Raw genomic sequence first — 23,328 nt, forward strand, 5'->3', positions numbered from 1 at the left:
CCTCTGTGGGTTGAGAAAAATTCACGGAAATGGCCTCAGGGTCAAGGAATGAAGTGCAGAGCCAGCCAGGACTGGGGAGCCCAAGTTTCTAGTAGGGACTCTCAGCCATGGTTTCTATTTTGTCTGCAGAAGGGAGCTGAAGCAGTCAGCTAAAAAGCTTGAGGAGGAGGCAAAAGCCTTAGAGGAGGAAGAGAGGCAGAAGAAGGAAAAGAAGGGTGTCTCTGTGGGAAAGCAACCTGCAAAACCAGAGAAGGGGAAAGCCAAGACCCCAGAGAAGAAGGAAACCAAAATCCCAAAAAAGGAAAGCAAATCCCCAGAGAGGAAGAAAACCAAAATCCCAAAGAAGGAAACCAAAATCCCAGAGAAGAAAGAAACCAAGGCCCCAGAGAAGAAGGAAACCAAAGCATCAGAGAAGAAGGAAAGCAAAGCATCAGAAAGGAAGAAAGGCAAAGCATCAGAAAGGAAGGAAACCAATGCATCAGAGAGGAAGGAAACCATAATCCCAGAGAAGAAGGAAAGCAAAGCATCAGAGAAGAAGGACACCAAAGCCCCAGAGAGGAAGGAAAGCAAAATCCCACAGAAGAAGGCAGCCAAAACCTCAGAGAAGAGGGAACCCAAAGCCCCAAAGAAGAGGGAACCCAAAGCCCCAAAGAAGGAGGAACCCAAAGCCTCAAAGAAGGGGGGAACTGAAATCCCAGAGGACCCAGCTGAGCTGGAGAACTCTTTCTTCTTTATTCATACGACTCATTTTACACAGTTTGAAGGACCTTGTGTGGTGCAACTTTAGTTAGTTCAAAGATTTCTTATCAGTTATTCTATTATTGGTTAATAAAATAGATTTTACTTGTGCATCAGATCTCTCTATTGTATTGTTTACCTGTTCTCTTCACTGATTCTCATGGGACAAATCCCTTGTTGTTGCAGGTGCATTTGTTTTTCACCCTCAGAACAGATTGCTCACAAAGTCTCATTCTCACAATAGCTTCACATGGGAACTTGTAACTGCTTAGCTGCACTCAGAAGTGATGACAGGCCAGCTATTAACATGGCAGAACAAGGCCTGATTTCATAGGGCCTTTCTTTTATCATTATTCTACCTGTCTATGATATCTCCCCCTTTTCGTTCATTTAAAAAAGGCTCCTATGTTCTGATGTTGGAACAGCTCACTCTTGTGAGGGTATTATCTCATCAAGGTTATCACTGGTTATCTGTTAGATATGGGATAAGATAAAAGACCAATTACAATCAACAAAACTTACCAAATTCTATCAAGTCATTGACACAGGGTTTTGCAGCATGAGAAAACAAAAGAATAATGTCCAATGTCTCTTAGGGAAATGGAAAGAAATGACCATTGTTTCCAATGAGTTGAGAAGTATGAGAAAGTCTATGAGCTGGAAATGCTGATCTTTGACATCACTGAATGTCCTCCTGGGTGCTGGAACAGGGAATAACTGGAGAAGGTTCGTAGGAGCTCTGTACCGTGAGGATGCCAGGAGGCTTTTGTTGGCAAATTGCCTCTGTCAGTGCCCAGACACAGCCATGTCTGGGCAGTCCTCCTCCTGTTCCTGCCCTGGCCACAAGGGCTGCAAGGAAACCTTTTAAGCAAAGGCTGCAAGGTGATGAGGTTATTTCTCTTTGCACTGGGCCTCATTTCTTCAGAGCTGATCAGTATCTGATGGAATGAACAGGTGACTGCTTTGAGCTGCTGCTGATGAAACACAGGCACATCTTCTCCTGAAGTTAATGAATCAATCAGGCTTCACTGTGGTACACTCAGCTGGGATTTAGATCTTTTTTCCACAATTTCTCATGTAAATATTGCATTATTCAAAATGATTAGTCGTCCAAATTTCTCATGTACATATTGCATTGTTTGAACGTTCTTACGGCATTCATTCCCTTTCTTTATTGTTTTTTAAGAATGAGATGCATGTCTTTTGTTATGAGTATGAAGAAACATCATAGCAAAATAATACATGCAGTGGACAAGAAACTTAGAGCAATTAGGAATAATATGGATCCAACAATCAGGAATATTTCAAATAGCAGACAAAGCTAACAACATAGGTGGAATTAGGTAAATAGCAATCTCTGCAATAATGTACCATCATCCCAGAGTCTGCAAACAGCTGACAAACCTCGATTCAGGGGGGACTTGGAGAATTATTTCCAGATAATAATTCCCAAGCTGCCTTTAAAAAGAGTTCAACTGTCATGTCTAGAGAGTCAAATTGCCAAGTCAAAACAACTCAAATCTAGTTTTGATGCAGAAAACATCTGGGTCTGTTGGCAATTCCCATCCAGGAAGAGCAAAGGCCTGGCCACCACCCAAGCTTCAAGTGGGAGAGAATTCCCTAAACATCATTTAAAACAAGGCTCTTGAGAATAGCACTTAGGAGTAAAGGTCTAGGGGTGACAGACTAATGAACCATGCAAGAGCTGTCTCCTCCAAAATTTCCTCAGCACAGAGATGCTTTAAACCCAGCAGAATGTTGGAGTGGTTCTGTAATAATAATTGGGGCTGCATCTGATTAGAGTAGATGTCACAATGCCATCAGTTTAGAGGAGGCTTCCCACAAAGCTGAGATATCATTTCTTGGACCTCTGAAAAATACTTAAAAATGATGAGGCAGCACTGGGTCAAACCATAGAGCCAGAGTGCGGAGCCCAGCCAGAGGGGTAGTCTGGTCTGAGAGATACAGAAGCAGCTAGAGAACAAAAGGAGGATCCTGAAATGACACGTGTCTTGTAGCTAATTACACCAAAAGATGGTAAAGCATATGAAAAGCTGGCTATAAAAACAGTAATACAAAGATTGATGTATTTATGACAGAATAAATGCATCAAAGGAAAACACTGAACAGCTCACTAGTAAAATTTATGATACATCAGATTAAATAACAATCAAACCTGACAGAAATTTATTTGGACAGCGCTAGAGCTTAGCAAGAGGAACTTAAACTCAGCCCTAAAAGGATTTCAAATTAAATTCATTATCACCTTAGTAGAACAAAAAGCGCACTCAAGAGAACTCAAATTTAATTACTATTAATACCAAACATAACTGGACCAATAAAAACTGGAATAGAACATTGTTCAAATTTAGTAATATTGAAACTTAACAGAAATTAAATCTACAAAATTTAACAAAAAAACCTTTGCCTTATTTAATTTAACAGAATGTAACTGAGCATTACAATATTGGGCTTTAATTTAACAGAATTGAAATGAACATCCTTAAAAGTTACAGATAATGGCATGATGTAATTTTGTCCAAAGTTATTAACACAAAAAAACTACTTAAAGGTGAATAAGCCATAAGTGAAATAACAGCATGATGGTGCACTGGAAGGATTCAAGTTGTAACAAGCATGTTAGAATTATGAGTAAATCAGTTATGAGAAAAACCCACGGTAACTGCAAATTCCATGGAAACAGAAATTCAGTAAGACTTTTTGAAGCGCCGGGTTACTGGAAAATAAATATAATAACGTGCAATTTAGCATATTGCTGAACAACCCAACAGCTTTTTGTGACTGTATCTGGCATCATTTTATATGGCACATTTGTTAGCATTCTTGTTAAAGAAATCAGACCATGTTAAAATTTGATAGGCAATAAGGCGTTGCATTTACCGCTTTTCAATAGAGTTGATAGTTATCCATAGGGATAGTTACAGGCTTTGTTAATTGCTGATTTGTCTTTTTGGTATGTGTTTTTGGTCCGGTCAGTTTCTGGCCAATTGTTTTTCAGGCATCTAAAGTAAAATTTGACACAGTACGTGGCCTTGGAGGACCCCAACAGGTCCAATTCTTGGGGTTCCTCTAGAGCATTGGGCAGCATTTTTGTCCACCTGTCCCAAGTATCTGCCAGGTTGGGTCTCTTACCTGTGGTGCGGAGGAGCTCTGAGTTATAGACGGGCCAATCATCTGCTACAAAGGTGTCACGGTTTGACGCTGGCGCAATGCCAGTGCCCCCATGAAAATACATTCTCCCTGGTGTCTGCTGTGAGATGTGACCAGGAATAGGGCAAAGCAGGCTCCAGCTGAGGAATAAAAGGGAAAAAAAACAACTTTATTAACTTACAATATATAAAAGAAACACAGAGAACTCAGGATGAAAACCTTCCAAACATTCCTCCTCCCCCCACCAAATTCCCAATACATCACAGTAAGACAAAACCTTGGACTCTCAATTCAGTTACCACCCCTCAGATCACCAACTCTCAGTCCATCACCACCCTTTAGATAATCAGTTCTCAGTTCATCAAGAAGAGAGGAGTCCCTCTTGTACCATAGGCTTCCCCTGGAAACACAGTTGAGACCTTTTGTGTTTCCATGTCACACGTGGCACTGCCTGGAGATCATTTGCCATCGTGACATCTTCCTTTCATGCCCAGTGCTCTCACCACTGCACATGGACCAGAGCTGCTTCTAGGGTTCCCCTTTTAAGGATGCTTTGCCCAGTTCCAAAAAAAGCACAGTCTCTCACTTTCGGGACACCTGTCCCTCCCAAATTCAGCCCCTGGGGCTGAGGGGTCTCAAGAACAGAGATCTTCTTCTTCTTCCCTGAAGATGGAGAGCACCACCACCCTCCTCACCCATTGTCTCTGTTCACGCACTCCTTCACATAACATCACTGCACTCTCTTGGCTCCAAGCCATTGCCTCCCCCTAGATGCAGTCTCTGTGTCACAGGAAAAAAATGGTTCTGTTCATGGCTATACAAGGAAAGTCCAGCCAAAGGCCATTCCATCACCTCCTCTCAACCAAGATTCTTCTCAACTTCTCTCGTGGCCCATTTCCTCTTATCTCATCTCTATCTCTCTTCTCATTCAACTCCAGGAGGATCAGTAAGGTTTCCATCATCCAAGAAAAGGGTTAAAAATCTCACACTCTGCCTGTCCAGAACTCCCATGGCTGCCCTGCCGGGCACCTTCTTGCCGCACGTTCTCCCCCGCCACCTTTCTCTTTCTCACCCGGCCATGCTGTCAGCACAAGATATCAAATTTTAAGGTGGCACAAGCACAGGCACAGTCTCTCTCTCTCTCTCTCTCTCTCTCTCTCTCTCTCTCTCCACCCCTCCCCTGGGGGGGTGAGGGGGGTTGCCTGATGACTCTCCAGTGTTCCTCCACCCTTCCATCCTGCAGGGGCCTTCACCTCCCCTCTCTGTCCAAGGCCCGGCCTACCTCACGCGGCCGCATGGCTTCCCCTCCCCTGCCAGCCCGCAGCCGGGCAGGGCAGCTCTGACCTCTTTCACAGACAGAACCCAAGAGAGCTCCCCCTGGGAGTTCCCTGCTTTTAACCCCCTGTGTTCTCAGAGGCGTATCCATGTCCTCAGTGGCCACACCAGGTGCCAATATTCAAATCTGAGCACCTATTGGTTTGACAACAGAATCCCAAAAAGCTCGCGTCCTTTTCAAACCAGGACACCGGCGGAAAAATATTGCCATTTCTTGAAAGTACTCTAATGACCCAGATAATAAAGATTTGCTTGTGGATTATGAAACCAACAGGTATTAACACCTGTGCCCCTTTCCAGGCAGACATCATCGAGGCAGTGCCACTTGTGCCCTGAGGTGCCCAGCTGGGATTGGATCTGTCCCAGAACACCTGAGGGAGAGCAGAGCACCCTGCAAGCTGCAGGTCCCTGACAGTCCCACAGGGCTCCTGTCCCATCAACATCTGCTCTGCTCCAGGCTGAAACAGGGCCCAGCATGGTGCCGGGATCATCAGAGAGCTGAGGTGTGTGCTGGAATTCAATGGCCTCCCCATCCCGCAGCAGCCCTGCATTTCCCTGCTGCAGCCTTGGTCTCCAGCCCAGCCATGGAGGCTCTTTGGGCTCTGGAGTGTTGCTGCAGCCGCCAAGGGCAGCTGAGCTCTGCCTTTGGCACAGTCAGGCCTGGCCAGCGCAGGCCATGCTCAGCAATTGCTTGTGTGTGCCTGGCCTTGCTGTCAGCCCTGGCAGCGGCTGCGTGGCCCCTTTGTGGCCCTGTGCTGGCCCAGCCATGGTGGCCCAGCCCCTGTGCAGGCCCAGCCCAGGCCAGGAGCATTGCGGCTGGGAATGGCCCCTGTGCCGTGGTGCCCACGGCAGCCTTGGGGCTCTGTGCCCCATGGCCTCCCTGCTGGGAAGCCTCTGCCAGCTCCTGCAGAGCCCCTGGCACCTGTGGGGCTGCACAGACAGCCCTGCCCCGGGCTCTGCCGGCCTCTGGGCCAGCAGAGAGGCAGCCAGGGCTGGCCATGGCCGGGAACAGGCCCTGAGCCCCTCAGGAGGATGGAGCTGGGCCACAGCCAAACTCAGCCCAGGCCAAAGCTGGGCTCAGCAGCCAGGGCTGCCAACACATGGGCACAGAGGCTGGCGCTGACAAATGTCCTGGGCCCCCTCCCTGCTCTGTCCGTGCCACCAAGGGCACAGAGCAGCCTCCTCTCTGGGCCACTTGCCTGTTTGCAATGCCTTGCACAGGCGCTGGCGCTGCCCCACAAGGCCTGGCCTGAGTCCTGCCCCTGCACGCTCAGCCAGGCTGAGATGGACACTGATGGTTTCTGGGCCAGGCTCTCGGAGCCCAGCCCAGCTCCCTGCAAGCTCTGCCAGCTGCCCTGAGCTCTGGGCAGCACCAAGGGCCTCTCTGAGCCCAGCCCAGCCCAGCCGGCTCTGGCCCCACAGCTCTGCTCAGCCCAGGCTGCTCTGGCCACTGGCCCCACAGCCTCAGCCCCTGCCAAGGCCACAGCAGCAGCTGCAGCTGCCACAGGACTCAGCCCCAGCCATGGGGGAAGGTGCTGGGCCAAGGCCAAAGGAGGCTCCCTGGCTGCCCTGCTCCCCTCGGCCTGAGGTGCTGAGAGCTCTGCAGCCCCTGCTGCCATCCCATCTGCCCAGGGCAGCACCAGAGCCCCGGCCTTGGGGCCCTCAAGAGCTGCTCCTGCTCCAGGCCCAGGGCCCATGCCAAAGCTGGGGCAGCAGCCACAAAGCTGTGCCCATTTCTGTTCATTGCTGCTCTGATTGCGATGGATCATAAACCACTTGGAGTTTGATAATGTATTTTACTACCCCAAACTCATCTTCTTTCTTGACCTCTTCAGTTCAGGATTTCAGTGAAAAAGGCTCATGAACATTTGTTCAAAACACTCAAAAAAGAAAAGCCCCAAGGAATAATCTAAGTTTTCAATTCTACTGTGGTTAATTAGACATATTTTGGAAGTGTATTTAAAGTGATTCTGCTATATTGAAAAAAAAAGGGAGAGAGAACTGAGTTGTCCTGTTTTCTTTTCCTGTTCATAGTTTGGTATCACGAATTGATGCTGACCAATTGATATTGGTCCAGTTGATATTGACCCCCAGTACCTTCTAATGCAGTCTGAATAGATATGAACATCAAGACCCTTCATTGGTTGACAATCAACAACTTTTTCTCCCCACTCCCTCCCCACCATTTCCCTCATCCAACCCATGGGACTCAAAAGGATCAGGAACAGTGTGCCCAGCAGGAGAGGTTCTTCCCCTGTGCTCAGTTCTGTTTGGGCAGCACAGTGTTAGGTCACAGGAACTGGCTTCCCAGAGAGGTAGTGAGTCACTGTCCCTGGAAGTGTTTGAGGATAGACTGGATGTGGCACTCAGTGCCATGGTCTGGGTGACAAGGTGGTATTGGGTGCCAGGTTGGCCTTGATGCTCTCCAAGGTCATTTCCAGCCTGGTTGATTCTCTGATGATTGTGACACTGCAGGGCCCTGGGGAAGCAAGGGGCCATTGTGACACTGTGGGGCCTGGTGGCACTAAGAGGACCATGGTGACACTGTGTACGACATGGCAGCACAGAGCCAAGGGGCCATGGTGACACTGTGGGGCTGGATGGAAGCAAGGAGTCCATGGTGACAGTCTGGGTCCTGCTGGAACCACAGAGGCCACTGTGACACTGCAGGGCCCTGTGGAACCATGCAGAGCATTGTGACAGAGCAGGACCTGGTGTCACGATGGGGTCATTGTGACACTGCAGGGCCTTATGGAACCAAGGGGCAAGAGCTGCTCCTCAGGGACTCCTGGAATGAAGGAAACATGTTTGACACCGTGGTGGCCCTTGGGACCAAGAGGCCATTGTGACACTGTGGAACCAAGGAGAGCATTGCTGCACTGCCAGACCTCATGGAACCAAGGATCCACTGTGACACTGCAGGGCCTTGATGGACCATGGCACCACTGTGACACTGCAGGGCCCAAGGATCCAAGGGACTTGGTGACACCAAGGGGTCCCATGGAACCAAAGGGACATTGTGACACTGGCAGGCATCATTGAACCATGGAGACCATTGGGACACTCTGGGGCCTCATAAAACCGTGGTGACACCACGTTGTCTGGGAGTGTGGATCTGCTGGAGGGCAGGAGGGCTCTGCACAGGGCCCTGGACAGGCTGGATCCATGGCCCAAATCCAACAAGGTGAGGTTTAACAAGTCCAAGTGCCGGGTCCTGCACTTGGGCCACAACAACCCCTGCAGCACTACAGGCTGGGGACAGAGTGGCTGGAGAGCAGCCAGGCAGAAAGGGACCTGCAGGGACTGATGGACAGCAGGCTGGACATGAGGCAGCCGTGTGCCCAGGTGGCCAAGAAGGCCAATGGCTCCTGGCCTGGATCAGGAATGGTGTGGCCAGCAGGAGCAGGGCAGGAACTCTTCCCCTGTGCTCAGCACTGGTTGGGCAGCACCTCAAGTGCTGTGTCCAGTTCTGGGCCCCCCAAATTAGGAAAGACATGGAGGGGCTGGAGCGTGTCCAGAGAAGGGCAACAAGGCTGGGAAGGGGTGTGGAACACAAGTCCTGTGAGGAGTGGCTGAGGGAGCTGGGGTTGTTTATCCTGGAGAAGAGGAGGCTCCAGGGACATAAGGCAGTGTCAGGGCACAGGTTGGACTTGATGATCTGCAAGGTCTTTCCCAGCCTTGCTGATTCTGTGATTCTCTGAAACCACCCTTGGAGCAGTTACAGGATGAGCCCTGGGCCTCCTCTTCAGAAGCTCCAGCAGCCCAGGTCCCTCAGCTTCTCCTGGCAGCCCCAAAGCCCATCCTGTCAGTCCTGCAGAGCCTCTGCAGCTCCTCCTCATTGCCCAGAACAGGGAGCCCCAGAGGCAGACACAGCAGCCCAGATGTGCCCCCCTGGCCTGGGGTGCCTCTGGCAAGGGAGCAGCAGGAGGCACTGCAGGAGCCTGCAGACAATTCCTGCAGCACTTGTAGGATGATCCTGCTGCCCAAGGGACGTTCCCATGGGGGCAAGTCAGGAACTGCAATGGGGAGTGGGGCCAGAGAGGAAAGGGCAAACAGGGATGGGCTGTTTGCAGGGGAGGGAACAGGGGTGGGCAGCAGGAAGAAATCTGGACCAAGGAAGAGTAAAGAAAACAAAGATAAGGCAAAGGAAATGGTCAGGGCTGTTTGGGGGTGGCTGCCAGGCAGCCCTGGCCCTGAGCAACAGCGTCTGCAGTGGCACAGGAAACTCCCAGCTGATGGGAACAGACTTTCTGGCTGAGTGCAGAGGCCAGGACAAAGCTGAGTGGTTTCCCCGGTGTCCCCCAGGCCTTGCTGGCCCCAGGGGCTGATGGCATTTGTGCTCCCTCAGGTTCATGTCCCCACAGCAGCAGCATGGGGGTGCTGGCCCTGCTGTGTGCAATGCAAACAGGGGCTGCTGAGGCAGTGCTGCCGTGTCTGTGCCTGCAAGGATGGGGCACCTGTGTGAGCTGGGGGAGAGGCCAGGGCTGCAGAGGGGGGATGTTGTTGGCAGCTGCATGAGGACGCTCTGGGACGCTGCCCTGGGCTGTGCAGCGCACTGGGCATGGATCAGCCCCTGCTCTGCTGCTCCTTCCCGTCTGCCCCAGGGCCCTTGCAGAGCCCCAGCCATGCTGTTTGCCCCCAGCCTGCCCACGGCCAGCCTGGGGCTGCTCACGGGGGTTTCTGTGCTGAGCATTGGCCTGGCCGTGTTCTTGAGAGAGCCTGGGCAAGGAGCCTGGAGCCCCCAGGGCCTGGCCTGAGGCGTCAGCGCTGCCCCAGCAGTGCCCATGGCCTGTCCCTGCTGCAGCCCCGGCACTGCCACCCCCAGGGCTGTGCCCAGCCCCGAGAGCACTCAGGCCCTGCAGCAACACCAGGGCCACCAGGGCAGCGGGGCAGGGCCACGGCAGCAGCACTGGCAACACCAAGTGCTGCTGCTGCTGCTGCTGCTGGGCACAGCTGCTGGGCCAGCACTGATCTGCCCCAGCTCTGCACACAGACATTGCTGCTGCAGCTCCAGAGAAGGCAACAAAAGGGCATCTCTGCAGAAAACTCTGCTGGGAGATCCGTTAGTTCATTTAAAGCCACTGAGAGCACAGCCCCTCATAGACACAGTCTGTGGCCACAGGGAAGGTGGAGGAAAACAAAATAAGAAATGGAACAAAGATTGACATTTCTTTTTGGACAATATGAAAATACTAAAACAAAGGAAAAGAACCTCCATAATTAAATGAACAAGAATGATCAAAGGTAACTTTTATTACAAGTGATTTGCAGAAATTGGCCAGCAGTTTAATGTTTCTGAAACCATCCAGTCCTCAGTCTCCCCACTGCAGCCTTGAGCTCCTGGTTCCTCAGGCTGTAGATGAGGGGGTTCAGGGCTGGAGGCACCACTGAGTACAGAACTGACAGGGACAGATCCAGGGATGGGGAGGACATGGAGGGGGGCTTCAGGTGAGCAAAGATGACTGTGCTGAGGAACAGGGAGAGCACGGCCAGGTGAGGGAGGCAGGTGGAAAAGGCTTTGTGCCGTCCCTGCTCAGAGGGGATCCTCAGCACAGCCCTGAAGATCTGCACATAGGAGAAAACAATGAACACAAAACAGCCAAATGATAAAGAGATGGAAAAGACAAGTAGCCCAAATTCCCTGAGGTTCGAGTTTGAGCAGGAGAGCTTGAGGATCTGTGGGATTTCACAGAAGAACTGGCCCAGGGCATTGCCATGGCACAGGGGCAGGGAAAATGTACTGGCTGTGTGCATGAGAGCATTGAGAAAGGCACTGGCCCAGGCAGCTGCTGCCATGTGGGCACAAGCTCTGCTGCCCAGGAGGGTCCCGTAGTGCAGGGGTTTGCAGATAGACACGTAGCGGTCGTAGCACATGATGGTCAGCAGATAAAGCTCTGCTGACAGAAAGAACACAAAGAAAAAGAGCTGTGCAGCACATCCAGTGTAGGAGATGTTGCTGGTGTCCCAGAGGGAATTGTGCATAGCTTTGGGGACAGTGGTGCAGATGGAGCCCAGGTCAGCGAGGGCCAGGTTGAGCAGGAAGAAGAACATGGGCGTGTGCAGGTGGTGGCCGCAGGCTACGGCGCTGATGATGAGGCCGTTGCCCAGGAGGGCAGCCAGGGAGATGCCCAGCAAGAGGCAGAAGTGCAGGAGCTGCAGCTGCCGTGTGTCTGCCAATGCCAGCAGGAGGAAGTGCCTGATGCAGCTGCTGTTGGACATTTGCTGGGGCTGCACATGGGCACCTGTTCATGGAGAAAGGACAGTGACAAGTCAGCAGAGGCTGCTTTGGGCCAAACCTGGGCCATTCCCTGCAGACTGCCCCGCTTGGACTCACCCAGCCTTGTTCCTGCTCTGGGAAAACCTTCACCCAGGTCCCTGCCTGAGCTCCAGTTGTGCTGGCTGAGTGTGCCAGGAGCAGCCAGGCCTGTGCGTGGGGGCTCTCGAAGAACCATCCCTGCCCCACTGCCCTGGGTTTGTGGCCATGTGGCAGAGGAACAATGCTGGATATTCAGGATTTGTCAGGGGAATCACTCCTAATGCAGACAGGCTTGATAGCATCTGAACTCCCAATTCTATAGGACATGGATGGCAGGAGCTGGTTTAAGGAATTTTTCCTACCCACACACCATTCCTGGCTCTCTGAGGTCAGAAATCCCCAGCATTTCTGCTGCACTCAGAGTTTGCCACTGAGACATGGGAGAGGCAAAGGATTCCCTGTGGCTCAGGGAAGGTGAGGGGCTGGATGGGCTTGTTCCCAACTGCCCTGGCTTTGCACCTTTGGCTGCAATCAGAGCCCAGTCACACTCCTGGGTCACCCTGGGATAAACCAGACCCTGCCCAGAGCAGAGGGATCCCTGAATGTCTCACCCTCTCTCAAGGTCTCTGGGCAAGGTCTCAGCACCCCCTTGTGCCAAGGACACTCACGGCTCCCTGGGCAAACCCAGCAGCATTTCCTCAGCTGTGGCAGCTCTGCCCTTCCCCGTGGGACATTCAGGGAACTCCCAGAGGCTCTGGCACAGATCTGCACCCAGGAGGGCAGCTCAGAGCCTGGCAGGGCACAGCAAGGAGATCCCTGGCTGTGCCCATGATGGGATCTCAGGGAGGGGGCTCAGCTCATTCCCCTTTGCCATGGACTGCTTTGCCCACAGCCCCACAGGTTCCAGGGGAGCTTGGACACCCCATTGCCATGGACAGCCCTGCCTGGCAGGAATGCCAAGGGCAGTGCCTGACTCAGCTGCTGCAGATGCCAGAGCCTCCCTGAGAGCAGCAGATAACAGTGCCAATGTCAGGGCAGGGCAGAAGCAAGAGCAGATGTTGTGGTGCTGTGCCTGAGAGGGCAGGGCAGAGACAGCCGGGCACTCAGGACAGTGTTCCCGTGCCCAGCTGTGCCCGGCACCTCCCACACACCAACAGTGCCCTCCTGCCCCAGCCCTGCTCTCTCCAGCCCCCTCTGCTTCCCTGAGCATCTCCCTGGGCCTGGACATTCCCTCCTGAGAGGAGCCTTGTCCCTGCCAGCGCTCACAGAGCCCATCCCAGCCTGCGTGCCCTGGCTGGGGCCCTACAGAAACCTGCCTGTGTGCAGGGCCCTGGCTGGGGCAGGCTCTGTGTGCAGCTGGGCAAGGGCAGCTCAGGAGAGCCCTGCTGGGCCCTGCAAAGGTGATGCTGCTGCTGTGCAGGGCTGAGGAGTGGCTGAGGGCCCTTTGGGAGGCTCCCAGCAGAGACACTGATCAACTTAATTTACAGTTCTGCAGTCCCTGTAAACGATCAAACATTCCTTTGATGATCCTGTGTGTCCCTTTCAACTCAGAATGTCCTGGGATTCTTGGATTATAATTCCTGTTCTGCTTCTCTCATCCCCTTGTTGTCTATAATCAAAAAAGAAAACAAAAAACCCCTTGCAACAGTGTTAGAACAGTAAAGTAAAAACCAGACATAAATTGGAAGCTTTCAGGTGTCCCAGTGGGGATGGGGCACACCCAGGGCCTGATTTCAACAATTTATTAAGGTTGATTAATTAGGATATTTAACAGGAACATCCAATAGGAGATTCACTTACCCCAGTTACATGCCCCTGGGTCAATCCATTGGAGTAGGTCCAAGGGTTTCTTTGCCTTGACTTTTTGTTATGACTGCTCACATTCTGGTCAAAAAACAAAATGTTCTTCTTGTAGGTCCTCTTCCTGATAATAAGACTTTACAGGATACTATATGTATTGTATACTATATGTATTTCAGGAATGCATTTAGACAATCAGCTTATTTTTCTAAAATCAAAGAAAAAGGTTAGGGAAAATGATAAAGTTAATAAAGGATTATAGTTACAGATGTATATAATAGTAATAGAGTTCATTAAGAGTTTAATAGACCTAAAAAAGGAATATAGATTTATAACTATGTAATAGTAGTTTATAGAGCTACAAATATATGAAATTTGTATAAAATAAAAAAAATCTTTTTGTCATCACCCCAATGTTCCCATCCTTCTCCAAGCAGGAAATGGAAAACACTCTCAGGAAAGCTCCTGATCTTTACAGCAATCCCAGGCTTACCTTCTTTGGGAGGTGCCCTGCGGAGCTGTGCCCAGGCTGGTCTGGAGCTGGGAGCAGCCCTGCCCCACCCAGCCCCTCTCAGCAGCAGCCCCTGCCCTGCTCAGGGCGGCTCCTTCCCCCCAGAGCTTCTGCCCAGCGCTGGGAGCAGCTGCCAGGGCTGGCTGAGAGCTGTCCCTGGCAGGCAGCAGAGTCCCTGCCCCAGCACAGCGCCCTGGGCTGCAGGACCCTGCTCTGCAGGACAGCCCTGGGCACCCCTGGCTGCTCTGCACAAGAGACAAGCAGAGAATGTACTCACAGGCTCTGCAGGCATTGGCATGTTCCAGCTGCAGGAGATGGCTCCAGGAGCTGCAGCTGCATTGTCCTGCAGCCAGAGGTTCCTGTGCCAAGGGCTGGCAGTGATTGTGCCCCAGGCACTTCTCAGCCCCTTCCCAGCCCTGACTGATTGAAGCTCTCTGTGCCTCTGTGCTGTGCCCGGGCTGGCTGCAGGCAGTGCCCCAGCCCTGCTGGGCTGGCACAAGAGCTGCTCCTCAAGAGAAATGTGCTTTTGAAGCTCTTCTTGGTGACCAGGAGCTGCCTCTGTGCCAGGAGCCCAGCCCAGCTCAGCAGCACAGACACAGCACAAGGACTTTAATCAGCCTCTGGGGCTTTGTGCTCAGGCCCTGGACATCAGTCCCTGAGAGGCAGCTGAAGAAATCTCTCCAGAACTCCAAGGCAGAATCCAACTCCAAACTTTCTTGGACTTTTAATGGCTCCCAGAGAGGGACACGACTGAGCAAGTGTCCCCAGGCCCCAGGCAGAGCAGAGAACTGCAGGCAGTGATGACAGGTGGGGACAAAGAGAAGCCAAGTCTTGGTGCCCTGGGGCACAGCAGGGCCTGTGCCACCAAGGGCTGGGAGGAGACACCTTGTGCTGAGGCCCTGGGGCCTCCTGGCACAGCCCCAGCCAGGCTGGGCACTGTCAGCCCCTTGTGCTGCCCTCAGCATCCCCCCCTAGCCCACATCCCAGTGGCCTCAAGGATCTGCTGCAAGGAGTCCCTGGGGAGCCTTGCTCAGCAATGGCCCTGGGGGCTCCTTCATGCTCCCTGCAGGGACTGCAGGTTTTTCAAAGGACTTGGGCTTTGGCTTTTGCCTTGGAGTCTCTGAGAGGTTTGTGCAATCCTGGCCTCCAATTATCTGCTGTAATTAGTCCCTGGAGAGGCTTTGTCAGTAACAACACTCAGTGGGGCTCATTAATGCTTCAGGGTACTCCAGTTATTTCAAGCTACTTGGTGCTTGCATTTTGCCAAAGACTCTATGAGAAAGATTGTGTAGTTGCAGCATCCAATTATCTGCTTTAATTAGTCTCTTGAGAGCCTTAATCAGTAATGACAATCATTGAGGTAATTAATGCTTCAAGATACTTCAGTCATTTTAAGGTATTTTGTTTTTTCCTTTTGATACAGACTCTGTGAGAGGTTTGTGCAATCATGGCCCCAATTATCTGCTTTAACAAGTCCCTGGAGAGCTTTGTACTGACACTCCGTGGGGCTCACTAATGCTTTGAGATACTCAAGGTTTTTAAGGTACTCGGGATGTTCCTTTTCACTCTGAGTCTTTGAGAGGTTTTTGTGTAATCCTGGCCTCCATGAAGCACATCATGCTCAGGGTATGAAGGGGGGGAACAAGGAGAAAGGGGGGAATTTTGGAGGGAGGGTTTCTGCCTTGCCAGGTAACACTTAGGCAAGAGGGGGCCCTGTTTCTCCAGTGGGCAGGGTCACTACCAAAGACACAGACATCAACTTAAGGAATTGTGTCATTTATATCATGCACAGCTGCAAAGAATTACAAAAGGATAAGCTCAGCAAAGCACATCATCATTAGCAAAGAATTACAAAAGAAGCTCAGCAATCCATCCAGTCATTACTACCAAAGATTGCCTGCAGTGATTAAAGAAAGATCCATCAGCAGTTCCCCTCAGACTTTACCATCACCCAGACCCACACATCAGCTGGGGAAGCCAAGGACTGCAGAGCCACTCCCAGGCCCTGGGAATTCCTGCAGGTGCCTCCACCTTTGCAGGTAAGGAGGCTCCAAGCCCGCTGGGAGAGGACACAGCTTTTCCACTGTTAAACAAACAAGCTGACATCACTGCTGGTGTGGCAACATCTGGCTTCATTCTCCTCAGTGCTTTCTCCCAAGCCTGGCCAGGGCTCAAGGAGGAACCAAGGGAGTTGACTTTGATCCTTCGGCCCCAAACAAGGCCAGATGGGGCCTTTTCTGGTTTCCAAATACAGAAAAGTGAATCCATATTTCACCAATTAACATGTACCAAGATTATATTGCTAATAATGGTTCATTAATGAGTGGATACAAAAATTTCATTTGGTTGGAAGGTTCATCTGGAGCTCAGCTTTGCCTCAGGGCCTGTTGTTCAGGCCTCAGTCAGGGCCTGGTGAGGCCTCAGTGCTTCAATCAGTGCTTGGACCTATAGATGAACGGCAACCTTCATAACAATTCTTTCAATAACATAGTTTAGATTTAGGTATTAGGCATAAAGGCATCACCTCTTGTTCTTCAATTAAGTACTGCTCAAGTTCATTACTTAGAGCTATAATTTGCATTCATTTTAAAATAGCCCTGATAAGTTGCTATTCTCTGTTCTTTATCAAAGTCCCTTTTTTCTTGAGACTGTGTCTCATTTTAGACAAGTCTCAGTACTCCATTTCCAGCACAAAGTGTCACAGCAACTCTAACATGGAATCATAACACACCAAGTGCTCACACTGCAATGATGACAGACACTGCCATGAATGCATTTCACAGCAGCTCCAATTTGGCAGCCATGAAGCCAATCCCACCAAGAAGAATTTTCTTCTTGCTGCCACTCTTGTACTGCTTTTTCTGTCAAGGTGATTCCTGACTGTTGAACTTCAAACCCAGCACTGATAGACATTCCTGCAACATTCCTGTCCTGGAACAGCCCAGGTTCCTCCCTGGCCAGCAAGCAGACAATCCAAGGCCATGTGGTTCTGTGGAGTCCCCATTCCATCCCAGTGGAACTCCTGGGATGTGCTATTGGATATTATAACAGGATCATTTGCTATTTCTTCTAATAATCAATTTATCTCATTACTGTAAACTCCACAGGACCAGGCAGTGCACATGGAGCACAGAGTGAACCAGAATCTTTGGCTTTCTGAAACCCAAGGCACTCCCTGAGGGGAAAATGTTCTCTGGGCCCCAACTCTTCCTTGTGGCTGTTGCTGAAGGACCCGAAATGGTGGTCCTGCAGCCAAGAGTGGTGTGACACTGACACTGACCAGCTCCAGCACCCCAAGTTCTACTGACATTGGCAATGATGGTGAAGCACAGAAATCCTCTCACACTGTGGCCTCTGGAACTAGAACAGGCTTTGGTTTCTCCTGAAGGCAAATCTAAGGGAATCCTGTCCAACTGATCATTGCATTCCTCTGCTCCACAGCACAGTTTTCTGTAACTGTCCCTGCACTGACAGTGACGAGGCAGAGCCCATGGACAGAGTTCTGGCCACCCCACAGGGTGGGCCCTCCAAGGGAACCCCATTCCTCCCAACTCCAGCTGAGAACACACCCAGCAATTGGTGACATTGAGTACTTTGGCTACTTTGATCTTTAACTTTTCAAAACAATTTTGATGACTAATCCCTTAGTGAAACTCTAGAGGTGCTTCTACAAAGAAAGATTCTGGCTGACTGTCAACATACAACTTACAGACATCAGCAGTACTTCAGTGACAAGGTTAATCATTCTCTTTTCTCAATCTCATTTGGGAGAAGAACAACAATTCTGTTGTCCATGGAGCTGGCACCATGGTAATTCCAGAATAATGCCCCCAGGCCCTTTGCTGTTCAGCTTTACCATGCTGTCTGTGGCTAACAAGGCCTGGGGGGGCCCTTTCCCCTCGGGCTGGAAGGGGCCGGGTCCCAGTCCCTGAGGGGCACCCGGGCTCCTGGATGCAATTCCTGTGCAAGTCCCTCAGTGTCACAGCAGCCTTCCCATGGACCCCCGTGGATCAGAGCATTTCCCAAAGGGGCCCTTGGGGCAAACAGGGAGATTTGGTCTGGCAGCATGTGGAAAACAATATCCTGTCACATCTACTTGTTCTCACACAGAACACTTGGCTGCAGGGACACATTCCCATTGTTCCTGCCCAGGTTTCAGGACTCAGAGTTGTCTTTCCCAGGAGCTGCTCCTTCAGCTGCCTCGGGAGGGCCATTTGGCCTCTGGACCCACACTCTGGCTCCATTATTAGGGCTGCTGGATCCAAACCCTTTATCTCCACAAACGGTGGTGATTGGAGTTGGATCTCCTTTCTTCACAATCCTTCTTAAAATTGCAATATTGATAATTGTGCTACCCTGTCATGGGGTTGACTAATCCAATCCTGGTCACTATTGTTTAACACAATTCCTTTAATTTCTCCTTGATATCTGCAACAATAACTCCTCCTCTCATGACATGACCACTTTGCAAGGCCAAGCTCGAGTGAGCAGTTTCCAAAGCAAAGTGTCCTGGAGGAATCTGAATTCCTGTTTCAGTATTGATAGCTCTCATTTGCTTTGAATTTCTCCTAATTAATTCCAATGCATGAGGGCCCAGCCCTGCAGCCTCTGGGCTGGCCCTGCCAGGGGCCATCACAGCCAGAACAATTTCCCAGGCAGCCCAAGTCTCACTGCCCATGGTTGGATTTGCAAACTGGGGGCAGCCGTGCACAGCCAGGGGGTTTCCATTTCCCCAGTGGGCCATTGTTAAGGGCATGGAGCACATCTGGGAGATGGGTTCTCCATGGGCAAAGGTTCCCATCTCCTCATTTTTTCAACTGCTCTTTTAACAACCCCTTCACCCATGCAACCAATCCTGCAGCTTGTGCATAGTCTGGTACATGAAAAACCCTGCAGGCTTAATCACTGCATTTTTCACAGGAACAGACAAAGCACTCTGCATCACAGTATCAGCAAACCCTGTAAAAATAGCCAATTTCCTCCCTTCCTCCTTTTTTCACTGTATACAATCTCACAAAGTTGACCACTGACATCAGGGTCCTGGCCAATCCTGTTCTGTAGGGTATTTAGTGTTACATCCCTGAGCAGCCAAAGCTACCAAATTAGTATTGTCAGCACTACTTCACATTATTATAATTTTATATGTAGATATACATTTGATATAGATAGACAGACCTAGACATACATGTAAAAATATATAACAAATATATATGAAGGTCTTATTATCCTATAAATACATATATAGTATTTTATTATATTGATATTTCACTTGCACAAATGCATCTGAGCTCAGGATTAAAACCTTCTCTTGCTCCGTGTGGGAACATTCCAACAATAATTGTTCCTTCTGAAGGTGCTGTTTCCAATGTACTCTTAACAAATTCATCTTTGTCTGCCCAAACCCACAAGGTCTTTTCCTTTCCCATGTGCAATTTTTGGATGCAGTTGAAGCCATCTAGGGGTGCAGCCTCTTTTACCCGACTGCCCCACTGCTCCCACGGGGCTCCAACCTCAGCCCACTCCAGAGCCAGGGAACTCCAGGGAAGGGCTTCCCATCTGGGAATTTCTGATGGCACTGATTCCTCACATTGACATTGAACAAGTGACATTTTGTTGGGATCTGGCCAGACTGGGCCAGTTTTGTTTTGCCAGTGGGCAGGGTCAGCACCAAAGACACAGACACCAACTGAAGGAATCAGTGTCATTTCCTGCAGCTCAAAGCAGCAAAGAATCACAACAGGAGCAGCTCAGCAATGCACCCAACCATCCCCAGGAAAGATTGCCTGCAGTGATTGAGAAAGATCCAGCCCCAGTTACCCTCAGCCTTTACCATCGCCCAGACCCACACAGCAGCTGGGGAAGCTGTCACAGCCAAGGGCTGCAGAGCCACTCCTGGGCACTGGCAATTCCTGCAGGTGCCTCCAGCCCCAGGTGAGGCTCCAACCCCGCTGGGAGAGGGCCCAGCTCTGACAGTGCTGAATGGACAAACTGACAGCACTGCTAGTGTGGCAACATCTGCTTTCATCCTCTTTTGGGTCCCTCCCAAAGGCTGGCCAGGGCCCCAGGAGGAACCAAGGGAGGTGACTTTGACCATTCAGCCTCAAACAAGGCCAGATGTCAGATTTCATGGCCTTGTCTGGCTTCTAAATACACAAAGGTCAATACATGTTTCACTAATGAGTGGCTACATCTATCACAGTGCTAATGACCATGCATATTTCATTAGGGAGCAGATACAAAGATAACCTTTGGTTGGAAGGTTCATCCAGAGGCCACCTTGGGCTCAGGGCCTGCTGTTCAGGCCTCACTCAGGGCTGGTGTCCAGGCCTTGGCACTTCAGGGACGTGGTTTAGTGCTGGGCTTGGCACTGCTGGGTGAGCGGCTGCACTGGGTGAGCTCAGAGGGCTTTTCCAACAGAAAGGATTCTGTGATTCCATGATTCTATCCACTGCATTCAGCTGGGGCTATTTTAGCAGCATTACTTTGCTCCAAAAGTTCCCTCTTGCCCAGCTCCTGTGGCCTGAGGCTTCAGCTCCTTCAGCTCCTGGTGCTGAGCTGCTCATGCTGAACGAGACGACTCGGAGAGAAGAACACAGTCCATGCAATTCCTTCTCAGACACGGAGAGGGGAGGCTGTGCAAACAGGAGCATTGTTTGCTGTGGCCTCCTCTCTGCCCTTCACGCCTTTCAGCGCTTTGAACCAGCCCAGAGCTTTCTCCAAGAGTGCAATGGAGCAGCTGTTCCTGCTCCTGGCTCTGGCTCTCTCCAGTCTCTGCCCTTGCCTGCTTCTGTCCCTCGTGCTGTGCCCTCTGTTCCCCCAGGGCTGGCTAGCTGCTGCCCAGGACTGTGGCACTGGCACAGACCCAGTGCTCCAGAGCCTCCTTTCTGTGCCCTTGGAGCTGCCTGGGCACAGCAGCCTTTTCCACCTGGAAGCTCCCCATGGACAGGGAGTGCCCAGCTCTGTTCCTTGCACAGCCTCCAGGAGCCCAGGGCTGCCATCTCAATTCCCTGCTGGCACTGGGGGCTCCCAGGTGCCTCAGGCTGCTGTGACACTGCTGCACACGGGAGGGAACAGGGGCAGGGCTGTGCTGAAAGTCAGCTCCATCTGCTGCTGCTGCTGCTGCTGCTGCTGCTGCTGCTGCTGCTGCTGCTGCTGTGGGGTCATTTGTGCAGCCCTGGCCCAGAGTCAGGGATCAGATGCTGCCAGTCTCTTCCAGCCCTGGCTGCTCAGTTTGGGCCTTGGAGCCTCAGGTGGGCAGAGGCAGCTGCTCCTGGTCCCTCTGTGTGCCCGTGTTCGGCAGTGCTGCTCCATCAGTCTGTGCCCAGCAACGGGGAAAAGCCTCAGCCCTGCAGGGCCAGGAGCTGCCGGGCTCTGCCTGAGCAGCTCAGCCAGCAGGAAGGGAGCTGCTCCACACAGGAACCAGGAGCAAAGGACATTCCTTTTATAGGACATGTTTTCTATTTAAAGGAAAAAAAAGGAAAAAGGAAAAAAATAGGTAAATTGTAAAAGATAAGAATAAAATCCAAGTGTTAGCGAAAAAACATAATGTTAGTGAAAAAAACAAAACATAAATGCAAAGTTACATTCTTTGCATTAGGAGGTACATGATCTTTTTAAAAAGAGAACTCAGTTATTTACATTGTAAATGTGCTGATGCCATGGATCCATCTTGCTGACTTCAGCACCCTTTTTAAAAAGTTTTTGAGGTTGTTTCCAACACTGTTAAATTGTGGGTGAAGCAATGGGAAATTGCTTTGTGCCCTGCCAGCTCCAAGCAGGATGGGGAATGGAAACTCTGTCAAACCCCAAATCCTTTAGAAGATGCCCTTCCTTCTCAGCCTGGAAATGAGCTGCACATTCCCGTAGAAACTGTCAGGGATTTCTTAAAGACACAAAGTCCCACTGACAGCTTTTTGCTCTGGTTTGGCAGTGCAGAAGGGCAATTCTCCATCCATCACCTCCAGACTGCACTGCCTCAGGAGCACGGCCCACTCGCCAGCTTTGGCCCACTCGTGTCACTTCTAGAGGAGGAAGAAAGTGCAACTGCACAATTCCAGCCAATCAAGAAGGAAGAGTGGGACAGACAGAACATCCTGGGGAGATGCAGGCATTCAGCTGGGACTGTGGAGAGTTTGGGTCCTTGCCAATTGGATGTGTGTCCCCAGCTGCAATCTCTGGGCCTGCAGCAGAGTCTCACTCAGCTGCCAAAGCAGAAAGCTCAGGCGCTGTGCTCACAACGGGCTCGTCTGATGCAGAGCTGTCAGAGCAATGTGAGGGCAGAGCCAGCCCAGCTGGGCCCAGGGCTGAGCCCAGCAGAGCCCTGGCAGAGCCCAGAGCAGCCTCAGCAGCCGCAGAGCCCGGCTGCAAGGAGAGAAAGCAGAAACCGCCCGTCAGCTGAGGGCTCCTGTGCCCTTGTGCCAAGGCCTGCGGTGCCCAGGCCATGCTGGCTGTGCCCAGAGCTGTGCCCAGAGCTGCCCATCCCTGCTGCCTTTGGCAGCAGAGCAGGAGGGCAGCACATGTGCCCAGCCTGCAGCCAGCCACGGCACATCCAGCCCTCAGCAGCTGCCCAGAGCAGGATGCTCCTGTGCTCCCTACCATCTCCCAAAAGCTCTGATCCCACCCTGCTAAGCACACAGGGACCCACCTCACGCCACCCACGGCTGGAAGAAAAGCTGCTCCCAAACCATGGCCTCAGCCTTCTCCAAGGGCATGGCCCATCCACGCCACAGCTGCTCCCAAGCACTTCCCCATCCACACTGGACCACCTAGAACACTTCCTCTGGAAAAACAAACAGCACATTATTGAAAAGAGATTAGATGCTAAAAGGGAAAACAAGAAAAACGGTAAAAACTCTTATCGCTGTTAAGGCCTTGAGGAAGGCCCAACTCCTACATGGTAGGGAAAAACCCAGCCATGGCTGAGGGAAGCCCACACTTTCTCTCTTCCCCCCTGCACTGCCCCCAAAATCACGGTGATCCCAAAGCAAACAAGGGCAGCTGAGCAGCCCAAGCCCTTCCTTGCCTGCACAGCAAAGCAGCCCCTGCACAGGTTCTGGAGTCCCACCTCTGCTCCCACCATGGGGCTTTGTTTGTGTCGGGCTGGCTGCCCCAGCCCCAGCCCCAGCCCCAGCCCGGGGCACGGTGGGTGCTGGGGGCTGTTGGCAGGGCCAGGAGCCCATTCCCATTTCATACCCAGCCCAGCCCATCCCCACAGCCCTGCCAAAAAGCAGCTGGGCAGCGACTGAAGGATGAGTTGCATCTGCCCCAGCAAAGGGGGAACCTTTGCTTCCCAGCCAGGCTGGGCCGTGCCCAAATCTGGCAGAATTTCCCCAGGTGGGGACTCATCTGCAAATTCCCTGTGGAGTTTGGCTTTGAAGAAGGTGCCAGAATCAAAGTCCATCACCTTCAGCCTCCAGTGGCCAGGCTGAGGAAGAGCTTGTCATCCTTGGTGTCATCCTGGCTGTCTCCAGCAGCAGCAGCAGCAGCAGCAGCAGCAGCAGCAGCAGCAGCAGCAGCA

The 23,328-nt window shown here is 51.5% G+C and overlaps 1 protein-coding gene across 1 annotated transcript; it reads right to left on the reverse strand.

Annotated features, from left to right (window-relative positions):
• Nucleotides 1-10,530: 10,530 nt before the first annotated feature.
• Nucleotides 10,531-11,463, reverse strand: LOC139604486 (olfactory receptor 14A16-like). The gene has a single exon (XM_071455639.1). It carries the CDS (start codon nt 11,461-11,463, stop codon nt 10,531-10,533), a length of 933 nt encoding a protein of 310 aa, XP_071311740.1.
• Between the last annotated feature and the right edge of the window lie 11,865 nt (nt 11,464-23,328).

This window comes from Agelaius tricolor, unplaced genomic scaffold, assembly GCF_023055355.1.
Source record: "Agelaius tricolor isolate 1412-34295 unplaced genomic scaffold, bAgeTri1.0.p SCAF_51, whole genome shotgun sequence".
In the NCBI taxonomy this organism is placed as follows: Eukaryota; Metazoa; Chordata; class Aves; order Passeriformes; family Icteridae; genus Agelaius; species Agelaius tricolor.